This window comes from Botrytis cinerea, chromosome 4 (genome assembly GCF_000143535.2).
Source record: "Botrytis cinerea B05.10 chromosome 4, complete sequence".
NCBI lineage: Eukaryota > Fungi > Ascomycota > Leotiomycetes > Helotiales > Sclerotiniaceae > Botrytis > Botrytis cinerea.
The window spans coordinates 392,120-403,357 of record NC_037313.1 but is presented as its reverse complement, the minus strand read 5'-3'; the positions used below and the strand labels follow the sequence as shown (position 1 = coordinate 403,357).

The window sequence follows — 11,238 nt, the reverse complement described above, 5'->3', positions numbered from 1 at the left end:
GTTTTAGTAGCACAAAGAATACTTTCAGTTGATATGAGTTTGAGCAATTATCATTAAAATCGAAGGTTCAAAAGTAAGATACAAAGATAATATCAACTAGTGTGGTACAGATAGAGGGAGGGATAGGATAGATCACTACTATACCACTTAAGTGAATGCGAAAAAGACTAGCTCTTTCATGAGCCTTAATTTCAAGGCCTCCCATTCCCTATACATAGCTACAGTCGCTCTTCAGACAGGATACAACTTGGACATTTACATAACCCTAAGCCTAATCCTGACTCCTAATCAGGTTATTTAAAACGTCTTTTGGGGCATAGAGCGGATCATTAGGGCCTCGGAAGCCTATTCTTATAGCGCTCTTATACTACTAAAGTTAATGAAAGCTCACCGGGAGCTCACCGGGAAGTGATGTTAAATTCTATTGAGTTCACCGGGAGAGTACTCCTATATATAATATGAATAGGCTTTCATCCTCTATAAGAAGCACTGCTACTAGCCGCTCATTAGAATCGCACCTAAAATAGTCGTTTTACTACTTTTGTTTTATAGTTTTAATATCATTGAAAGTAAATTTATTTTATGAAAATCTATATAAATGAATCGAGAATTAACTCAAATATATATATATAAAAACGGATATTTTATTTTTAATCATTTTATATGTTATAGAATATAGGATTGAAATTGAGGGAAAGAAATTATTAAAAAGTCTGAAGAAGTTGATTTTATGAAATGCTGATAATTTATTGGTTTTATATAAAACAAAAGTAGTAAAACGACCATTTCAGGTGCGATTTTGATGAGTGGCTATTTGACCACTTCTTGACCACCTACATACTCATGTTTTTCTATAATCACCGTCCTTACTTCTATAGATCCGGCTATGGAAATGCTACTTACAATTTCTAACAGTACTGGTTCTAACGCAGCAATGTTATTTGCATCTTGGTGTACGAAGCCAATTATGGCCGACCAGATCAGCTGCTTATGGAACTCATTAGCCTTGCACTCGATCCTGCTTGTTATAGGTTTATTATATGTTATCGTCTGTAGCTTAGATAAATATCAGGTCAGCAGTCTTAGCCAGCTATCTATAGAGTATTGTATGCAACCACACTCCCCCTAAAAATAGAAGTGCAGAACTCCGCTCACTGAATTCAGGGTAATAAACTGGAAGAAAAAAAAAGGAATCATATATACTAACCAAGGGGTCTCGCTCATATTCTGACAAGCATCAATTGCCAACTCCCGACTCCGTCTCTCATTCATCTCAGTACTTTCTGAACCACCAAGGGGGAATCGTCTGTAGACCTCTTGCCACCATTGAAGACTGGCCCAGCAACGTTAATCATCCATATCCTGCATCACATTCTGGAGATGCACGACTTCGCCATGAGTGAGACTAAGAGGGAATCGTAGAAACCAAATATTTGGATGGAGTTTGAAAGCCTCGAGGGCGTGGGCGGTGATTTCATTAGAAAAATAGAGGTTGGAAAAAGGCCTATAAAAAGGGCTAAGAGAGATAGTTGGAAGGAGGTCGGATAGGTATGCGCCATTATCTGCCCGTTTTGGAGTGGTGACGAATTTAGGGCAGCGGATTATGGTGCCTAGGCAGGTCGGCTCGGAAGATTGGACAGTGAGGGTTAATGAAACTAAATTTATAAGAACCGGAGATTTTAATAGATGAGCTACAAAAACAGCAGGCGATTTTCGTCTTTCTAAATGCATCAGACTACAACATCCACGATATAATCCCGTACAAGTTCTTTCCCAACCTCTAAATATTTCTGCTCAAACGGCTCATTATCAGAAGCTTTTTTATTGGCAACAGCCTCATACTACGGCGAAGCGAACCAGATTCACTAGTTTCTCATGGCTAAGCGCCATTGTATTTTTCAATGATTCGCAGGCCCCCACCTTGGAACTCAGGAAAGCCCGAGGATAGAAAGTTACGAACAGAATTTTGATAGATTGACTTGTCGTGGTGGTAGTCACCGGTGAGCTCTTCCACTGCGGGGTAATTTTGGTCCAGGGTCCTCATCGTCAACCTAAGGTTAAGAAAATGTGAGATTGTTAGAACTTCGGCCCGTGAAATATTTTTGCTCACCAGGGGGTATTTTTCGCTAGATACTCAATGAGTTTCGCGCGATAGGACGCCCGATCCCAACCTCCTTGTATCGTGCAACGATCCTCAGCACTCCTTTGGTATAGCTTAGAGGACTGGACAGTCTGCTCGATCTTCGGCGCCCAAGAGGAAGCTGTGGTAGCGATTTCATTCTGTGCATTCTCAACTTCGGTCTGCTTCGAGGAATCTTTATGAATCAGGCTAATAAAAAAAAGCGGTTTGGGGATCATTGTCTTCCTCAACTCTCTTGACAATACCGCTGATGTTCCAAATAGCTTCTTGACTGTTGAAGTCATTCTATCAATCCTATCCACAACCACTTCGGACCCTCCTGTAATTTTACATCAATTCCAATTTGCACAATTCCCGATAGAAACCACATCCAGCCCTTATAAGAAGTCGCAAAAATATCCGTAACCATGGTCCTTGGTACACTTATCAACACTCCCCAGAATGATGATGGCGTCCAACTACCGGATTAATACCATGAAATCCTTGAGGTCGCCACTAATAACGGTGGTAACCCAAAATCCGACAAGGAAATTATCGCCAAGGCTGTCGAGGATAGCAAAGAATCTCCCTCCGTCTGGTTTATAAACTTTCCCGACCGAGCAGCTCTCGAGCCGCAAGCTGTCCTCAGAGATTACATGTAGAATGTTTAGGACTACTAAAACTGGGCTAGTCTCGTTTGGTGGCGTACCGTCTATAATAATCCAAAAATCTCGAATGATAACAACCCAGAATCAAAAGCGGCTAGAAGGTCTTTCCTTGCTAAGGTGGCCACCAAACATATGAGATTGACCCCATGGCATGTTTTACCCCTAAAAATGACTGCCAGGGCTTTGCTGAACTTAAAAAGGCTCGGAATATCCGCCGATCACAGTGCGGCCAAGGAAGTCAACTGCAAAGTTACAGAATTCCATACGGAACTCATTGCTGCGAGAACAAATTCAATCTTATTGTTTCCCCTCCATGACCGCAAGCAAACTCCTATGTTATGGTCACCTTCTCTTTTCGTGATTTTTGCGTGGCTTGCTTTATTTTACCTATATCTGGGATCCTTGTAGATTCAATTCTACGATATAGTGTGCTCATCGGATTTGAAGAAGAACCCTTCTTGCGCACTTTTCATAATAACAACTCAGCTTCTCTGGGTGAAACCGTCATCAATAGCATATTGGTAGACAATCTTACACGAAGAAGGATATTGGAAACAAACCCTGCATATCCATACTGTGCCTCACCATGGGAAGTGGTAGAGAATGGGACAAAGAGCTCCACCCCTTTATGCGAATTCATGATCTTTCCTCCTCGGACAAGGTTTCTGTTCATGATCACATTTCTAGAGAATTTGGTTATTCATGCTACACGAAAATCGAAGAACTACTCACAGCTATTATCTTTCACGGTTTCTCTAAACAGTCTCTTGCAAGCCTGGCGAATAGTTATCTGCGAGAAACTCTACTCTTGGCAGCTACACTTGATATTGAGATTATGGCACATAGATCTCAGGAACTGATAATAAGCTCGCGGGCGCGCTGTCACGCTTTAAGTGGTTAGAAGTTACTAATTTGTACCAGACACTCTACAAATTTACTTCAATAGCGAGCCAGATCCCGAATAGTTGGGTCAGGGTGCCGTGGGATGAGTGTCTCTATCAATGGCTCGCGAAGAGCCCCCCACCACTTCCCAAGAATGAACTGTTTACTGCCAATTTCCGCCTTGAATTTTTCCATGAACTGAGATGAGAGTGACAGAGCAAAGTAGTAAGATTTATGATGATCTAGCTAAGAAGTCCTGGGAAGCTCATATACTATTGGCTACATCGGATAATTATTCCTCTGCCCTAGTTACGAGATGACAGCATCTTCCTGCACTTCCTATCCATAACAATATTCGTTCATTTCACAGTCTTTATAATCCTATACGCACATTGTTAGAAGTGTGGTATTATCAGATGAATTATTACTTACCTTCGCAATCCTTCCTCAAGAACTTCCCTCTCAACTGAAAATATGATGCGGAACTAGCCTGGTTCCTCATTGTGATATGCAAACCCAGTTGACATTTCAACACCTGCCTTCAGAAGCTCGCTTGACAGCATCTTTTCTGCTTCCCATAAGTCCTCATGATCCCTGTTTTGAATTTCTAAGAATGGAGATAGATCTATCCATAAAAAGAACCCAGAATTTCTATACATTATTAGAAAATTAAAAGAGCTAGAGAAAAGATAGGAAACTGATTACCCTGTGTCGTAGTAAGATATTCCAGCTCGTTTCAGGATTTGGGTGGCCAAAATGTATTGCTCATTGAGTAACATATGACTTTTACATATGTATTCTGTAGTAAAAGACCTATCCTCAAGAATTTTGATCGCAATTGCACACGAAAGCTCTGAAGGCCAGTGGAAACGACTAAATTTTGATGTATATTAGCTAAGAACTTTCTTGTAATGCTTTGATTTTGACCGTACCCTATATTGCGCGTCGCGTTTGATAATTGTGTATTGTAAGTTACAAGACACCCAAGACGTAAACCCGCAGCTCCAAAGTCCTTGATTTATTTGATAGAGCTCAAATTCAATTAAGGAGGGTTACAAACCTTAGAAAGCCCGTAGAGAACGTGAATCCTCTCACTATCAAGCAACCCAGTAGGGTCAACAGATAATACAGAAGTAAACTGCGTGCCACTAGCCCCAAACACAGAGAGAGCATAGACTTCATCACTAATAAGATGAAGCTGGTACTTCTCACAGAAGACGAAGAGCTCTTTCAGGCAGGCGATAGTATAACATGAACCTGACAATAGTTAGTATAAGAAATCTTGTATCAGACATAGAAAATGTTTTTTGGTTACCAAGTGGATTATGTGGGTTGCAAATCATTAACGCTTTGATCTTTATGCCTTTATTAGCAGCATCAAGTAATGCATGCTCGTACTGTGTCGCAGCACCAATTGAAAATTGATCAGTACCTCGGAAGGGGGCATAGACAATCTTACATCTATTGATAAATAAAAATTAATAAATATTTTTGAAGAGAAGAAGTGGTTAAACTAACTTTGTTGTCATTGTAAGGTCATTGTGGAAGGACCCATAGATAGGCATCCCTAGCAATAGTGCCTCTCCTTCATTTGCCAGATTGATAGCGCATGCTTCATTCAATGCTGTGACCCCAGCGGCAAAAGTCACATGCTCTTCTGTGACGTCTTTATCGGGGCGGAAAGTAGCATTTATGTGAGTGGCCATTGCAATTCGCAATCTTAGGTTACCAATTGGCCCCTCATTGTACGTTAGGCTGGCTTGATCTATTGACAGCTACCATAATGAACATTCATTATTAATCACGAAGTAAATTTCGAGCAATAACTTACACCTTTATTCACGAAAGAAGAGACATATTGATGCATAAGAAACTAAAAGAAATGTCAATTGAAAGTTATTTGAAGGCTATGTGATAACTAACGTTCTCAGCATTAGAAAAGCTAACCACGCCATTGGGGTTGGAATCTTTTTGGTAATTGTTCTTTCCACGTTTGTAGCCATCCAGAATCGTAGACTGGGCATTGATCCGACCCCTTTGAGAAAGCATGATAATAGAACCGATTTCAAAAGTCAACAATTTGTTTGACTTGAGTTGGTCTCGATAACATGATAAGTAGTGTAGTGTGGGGGGGGAAAGTTGTGTGATAAAAGTTTCAAGAGTATTTATCTTGAACGCTTAGTAACTAGAAAGCACGCGATACTTTGACTACCTGGCTAGTCTAACTGTAAAATGCCCCTACTCCGTCATCTCACTTTCAAACCCTCTTCGTCGATAAAACGGGTTTAATTAGATTCATATTAGGTTCTTCATATTGATCTTTTTGGTGTTGTTAATTGCTTACTATTTATTGAATTTTTTTTTGGCCAAAGGATTGGGGGGACGTTTATCTCCTCGAGAAACTTCAGGAGGCTCCTGCCTCGAAATCAAGGCCTGAATTATGTAATCACCATGGGTCTGAGGATGAGATAACTACTCCGTGACTCTATCTTATCGATAACTTCGTGACAATTTTAAGCTTTATTAGAACAGGACATGCCCCTAGACCACCAGTGGGTGCACAGACTCACGGGACACTCACGAAGAAAGCACAATTTCATACCAAAAAGGGGCTTTTGATAATTCAACTAAAATTCAAAATCTCTACGAATCTCTTTGAAAATTACCCAGATGAATTTCAAGCAAGAGAATTCCGTGAAATCCAAAAATTGACTCAAAAAACTGATATTAGTGTTTTTATAAAAGAATATATAATTCCCCATCAAAAGTTCTAGTGAGACAGCGTACTACTTGTTTTTTGAGCTCACATCTCATTCTTTTGAAACAGATCTTGAAAATCCTATTCTTCAATGCTTAAAAAATATAATATATATCAGCTTAACTGATATCAAATCGCATTTCAAATTTTAATTGAATTCTGAAGCTGATAAATTTGAGTGTGAAATTGTGCTTTCCTGTCACGTTGTCCCGTGAGTCTGTGCACCCACTGGTGGACTGACAACATAGGACATCTCGCCTATTGAAGGCTTAATAACCAATCAAAACATCAGAATTTCTTGAATTTCATTCAATATTCCCATTTATTATTTAATATAAAATTCAATCAATATCACTTCTATATCAAAACTTTAATTAACGTAGTTTATCAGCATGTGGCTCATATCATCATGTGGCCCATCTCAAAATACATACAAAATTCGTCTGTGCGTAACCGTGCACTTTCTTTATTTATTAATATAGTTTGATTTTTTTAAAAAAATATTATAATTATTTATATAGATAAAAAGAATTTCTAATCAATTCTTAGAAATCTAATTTTATATAATAGTTATTATAAAAATAATTTTTTTGTAACGAAAATCGTGACAATTTCACTTCTTTTTTGATAGAATAAAAATATAAAATTAAAAACTACATTTTTGAATATTTGAACCTTTAATATTATTAATTACGCTTTTTTTTTTCAAGAAATATTGATTGGTTATTAAAATATGAATATTTTAAAAAGCTTGATTTAGGTGATTTTCGAAGTGGACCACATGCTGATATGAGCCACATGCTAATAAACTACGTTATAATATTATACACTAATCTTGAATCTTTACTTTTTTTAAAAAAATTATAAAGAACGAAGTTTGAAATCACAATTCTATTTTATAAATAATAAAAATTGAAATTCCTATTAAAATAGCTATTCTATCCAATACGGTTTTATCATACAAGGATTATTACACGGTCCACCGCTATCATTAGCGAGTCCTGCACTTGACCCACACAAGCTAGCATACAAGAATACTTCGACTCATCATATTTAATTTTTCAATCTCAATAATCAACCGAGGCCAACAAAAAAACATTGTTCAGCCCATCACATAGATAAATTGTTGCACGAGAAGTTTGATATTGAAGGTTGGAAATCTGGCGACCGTCAAGTCGGAAGGTGGAGCTTCCAGATTGAGTTAATGCTTGACCTTATCTTTCATTTCTGGATATCCGTAGCCTGCTATGCACCATTCTATGGCAAGGTAATTTGTAATTCACAACCGAAACCCCCAGTTTTGAGCTCTCTTTGCTAGTTGAAATCGAAACTCATGGTACAGGTGACCAACCATAATATCCATGTATTCAGAACCAATCGCCCTGCTCCAGTGTAGAGTGGTATTCGCAAAGGAAGTTACTTTGTTTTCGTAAGCCTCCAACGTAATTTCACCGGAAATGTATTTCGAAAGAAGTAGGCAGTGCAATGCACATTGATTCGTGCTCTGGGCTGCGCGTGGTCGAAAAAGTGCATATGCATCTCCAACCAAGAATAGCTTACCCTCGAAACATGATGCTCTCGGCAAGATGCAATCATAAATCCCTGTGACAAACGGTATTTCGATCTTATTTACTAACTCTTTTATGGGGGAAGGGAAGTTTGCACTGCTGTAGGCTTGCTTTTGTGTCCAGATGCTTGGACGGACTTTACCAAATGGCACAGTTCTCTGATGTTGTTTTCCATCAACATCAGTCATTATAGAAAGATGCTCAGGAGAGTCTTTGTGACAAGTTTCGTACCAGACTAGATTCACGTGTCTTTCTCCCGGTCTGATACTGCCATCGTCTCCCGGGATCAAATATCTATTCTTATTTTAGCAGAGCCTCCACGTCATAGACATAATAACAGAAGCATACACTACAATGCAATACCGATCAGCATAGTAACGGATGCATCTGTCAAAGAGAAAGCTCAAGGTTTCTTAGAAACAACATTTCTTGGCACTATACCTCGCTAGGTAAGAATCCCGGAGTATGGGGTCTTCAAATCCGGAAATAGAATCTTTCTGGTGGCTGAGCCCACGCCATCTGCAGCAATAATAAGATCGGGATGAAGAACCTCGTTAGATCCAGTTTGAAAATCCTCGTAGGTGACGCTGAGCCCAGCCTCCTTATTGTAAGACACATTGGTGACCCGTTTCCCAACGTCATACACAACTGCCTGTCCCTCTTTTAAAAGGCTAGGAGGAGGTTTTGGAACGTATTCGCTCTTGAACTCATCGAAATTTGCCCTCAAACGGTAATAAAACGTTTTCCAATTAGTTAGTTTGAACGAGACGGAACGGCTTTCTGTCACATTGAGCCTAGCGTCGACGACCTCTAGTTTGGACGCGGTAACAAAGTGTGGGTGATCTTCGATCTTATCATATTTCTTCAAAAGTTCCCGGCCATAAATGCCTGTACTCATCCCAGCTGCCTGACTTTCTCGAATGGAGTTCGGGTACTGTTCAAGAACGTGGACATTATGAGAAAGCTGCTTCAGTATCGCGCCTTCCATTAAACCAGCTAGTGAGCCTCCGATCTAGGTGAAATGAAAGTCAATTCGAGACGGCGTTTTTCGACGGGTGGTGGGGATTACTCACAATAACCACATTTAGTCGGTCTTCGGCCATGGTTGCAATGATATATGTCAGAGTGCGGAGACGATTATTGGAAGGTTGCAGGACGGGGAATATTGAAGGATAGTGTTGAAGAATACAGACCTAGATTCTCCAGCATCAAAGAGTTAAGGATGTGTATAATGTTCAATTATTTGTCCGTTATTTAATAAAGTGTGTGTGATCGGTGTCCCAATCTGAATATATAGCCAAGTGGTTTTCATGTGATATGCACAGGCAGGGGTAGCATATTCTCCAGAGAGGAACAAGCAATGCGGAACAATGATTCCGGTCGCCGCCGAGCGTCTCCGGCTCAAGGCTACAGACTAAATTCCCAGGTAAGTTCAAAGTATCTTATTAATTTGTCATCTACAAGATGGGTGGCACAAATTTATGGAACGATACAGGCTCAGTAGCGAGAATTACAGTTGAGGCTGAGTAAGCTGATCATTAAGATTCGACTATAGAATAAATCATCCAACAAGTAGGCTCATAGGCCCTAAGTAACGAATGAAAATGTGGGAAGTTGAGATTTAGCACGCCTTCCAAGTAGGTAATGCACGGCAAACTAGTTTTCAAAGCAGTGTCAAGTTATTGGGAAGAACGTGTGATTCTCAAACAACTTCGGCAGTCCTCTTGACACGAATTTGATCTATGTACAACGGACCGAGTTCGTATGGCTGCTGTTCTGCCGGCGCTCTGCCAGCTATTATCGTTGCCGGTGTTGATGGTGATGATGCCTCCTGACTGCTGCTACCTCGTTGGAAGGGGTAGGGCTTCGTCGAGAAGTGGCATATCGTAGCATCCCATAGCGGCGTCGAAGATTCGTTGCGAATGCAGTAATCTTTGGGTAGAGAATTATGAATGTTGGAAGGCTTACGCATAACATACCGATACAGGCGAGTGTTGATGTCCAGATATCAGAGTTCAGGAAATTAAATATGGTATTTAAAGTTAATGAAGAAACCGTGATATTTTCGGAGCACCAACCATAAGCTCCAGTTGAGTTGTAAGTCAATATAACGCACAATTTCTGTAATCACAACGCTTAATCATAGTTATTAGAATAACAGAACGTAAATTTTCAAAGTCTAAAAACTCACAGCTCTCCGAAGCAGAATATGGCAAACAAGAATCTTGGTTCTCATTAGCATCTGCAACTTCAAGATCGGACGGATAGGAAGTGTCAAAACAACGAAGTCCAAGAAGACACCTAAAGATCAAACAGATCATTCAATCTATTTAACAAAAACAAATATTCATTTCAAGAAATGAGTTTTATTATGATACGAAGTTTATATTCAAAACAATTATCAGTTTTAAACTATAATTACTAGCCGTTGGGGAAAAAGAATTTTCAGACTACGAATTTGTAGAAGTCTCTTTTTTCTCTTTTCTTTTTAATTATTTTAATAATCTTGAAATGCTAGGAATTCGTAGACTTTATATTCTTCTTCCCCGAACGCTAGTACGAATAATATATATATTCTAATTCTGATCCTTATTCAAATTCTGATTCTGGTTTTAATTCTAATTCTAATTATTCCGGTATATCCAAGATTCCGGTATAGCCAAGCTCTACTGTAGGTGGTGGGACTACCAATTCCGCTGAGGGGGTTGCGAAATTAAATGAGATATTGTTAAACGAAAGTATAGTAGGCTTCGATTTCGGTGTACTCTTTGTACACTATCTTCAGTTTAATACAAGCCACACGCTTCGTCAGCACTAGGATGACTCCGGTTAGTTGTTCTTTTGTCATCGTTGATAGCATTAGGGTGCAGACCGCAGTCCTCGCCCTGATATAATAACCTGAGGCTTGGCGTCAGATGATTCTGGAAGATGCTAGAAACTAAGTAGCCGTTTTAGACTACTATATGACTAAGAACTAAGTTCAGTGCCCTACTTTTGGGCCACCCCTCTTTTGGGCCACCCTTTTACACCAAAATTAGCCATTTTGATATATTGATATCTTCATCAAAATTGAAAATATTTTAATAAAATTTTATATAAATAATCTTTATATAGATATTAATCAGTTTTAGAAGTTTTAGATTTTCCATAATTCTTTTAATTGAAATTTAAAAGATTGAAATATTGATTTTCGAATTTGTATGGGAATCATATACAAATTTGAAACTTTGTTAAAAACAATAA

General features: G+C 39.1%; 3 protein-coding genes across 3 annotated transcripts; all 3 read right to left on the bottom strand.

Moving 5' to 3' along the window:
- Positions 1-1,779: 1,779 nt before the first annotated feature.
- Positions 1,780-2,578, bottom strand: BCIN_04g01010 (hypothetical protein). The gene is made up of 2 exons (XM_001554337.2): positions 2,111-2,578; positions 1,780-2,051 (listed from the first exon to the last, which is right to left on the bottom strand). The coding sequence occupies exons 1-2, from the start codon at positions 2,422-2,424 to the stop codon at positions 1,880-1,882; spliced, it is 486 nt and encodes a 161-aa protein (XP_001554387.1). The 5' UTR covers positions 2,425-2,578; the 3' UTR covers positions 1,780-1,879.
- A 1,262-nt stretch (positions 2,579-3,840) lies between these two features.
- Positions 3,841-5,777, bottom strand: BCIN_04g01000 (hypothetical protein). Its single transcript, XM_024692357.1, has 9 exons — positions 5,593-5,777; positions 5,501-5,542; positions 5,188-5,444; positions 4,985-5,130; positions 4,730-4,926; positions 4,602-4,681; positions 4,375-4,542; positions 4,102-4,320; positions 3,841-4,050 (listed from the first exon to the last, which is right to left on the bottom strand). Exons 1-8 carry the CDS (start codon positions 5,716-5,718, stop codon positions 4,155-4,157), a joined length of 1,182 nt encoding a protein of 393 aa, XP_024548132.1. The 5' UTR covers positions 5,719-5,777; the 3' UTR covers positions 3,841-4,050; positions 4,102-4,154.
- A 2,253-nt stretch (positions 5,778-8,030) lies between these two features.
- Positions 8,031-9,205, bottom strand: BCIN_04g00990 (hypothetical protein). Its single transcript, XM_001554341.2, has 2 exons — positions 9,069-9,205; positions 8,031-9,007 (listed from the first exon to the last, which is right to left on the bottom strand). Exons 1-2 carry the CDS (start codon positions 9,096-9,098, stop codon positions 8,441-8,443), a joined length of 597 nt encoding a protein of 198 aa, XP_001554391.1. The 5' UTR covers positions 9,099-9,205; the 3' UTR covers positions 8,031-8,440.
- Positions 9,206-11,238: the final 2,033 nt, after the last annotated feature.

Coding starts and splice junctions, on each gene's coding strand:
- BCIN_04g01000 (XM_024692357.1), bottom strand. CDS start 5,718: ATGCTTTCTCAAAGGGGTCGGATCAATGCCCAGTCTACGATTCTGGAT. Junction 5,131..5,187: donor GACCTTACAATGACAACAAA/GTTAGTTTAACC, acceptor ATTTATCAATAG/ATGTAAGATTGTCTATGCCC. Junction 4,321..4,374: donor ATATCTTACTACGACACAGG/GTAATCAGTTTC, acceptor AATAATGTATAG/AAATTCTGGGTTCTTTTTAT.
- BCIN_04g01010 (XM_001554337.2), bottom strand. CDS start 2,424: ATGACTTCAACAGTCAAGAAGCTATTTGGAACATCAGCGGTATTGTCA. Junction 2,052..2,110: donor CTAGCGAAAAATACCCCCTG/GTGAGCAAAAAT, acceptor TCTTAACCTTAG/GTTGACGATGAGGACCCTGG.
- BCIN_04g00990 (XM_001554341.2), bottom strand. CDS start 9,098: ATGGCCGAAGACCGACTAAATGTGGTTATT. Junction 9,008..9,068: donor ACCGACTAAATGTGGTTATT/GTGAGTAATCCC, acceptor CATTTCACCTAG/ATCGGAGGCTCACTAGCTGG.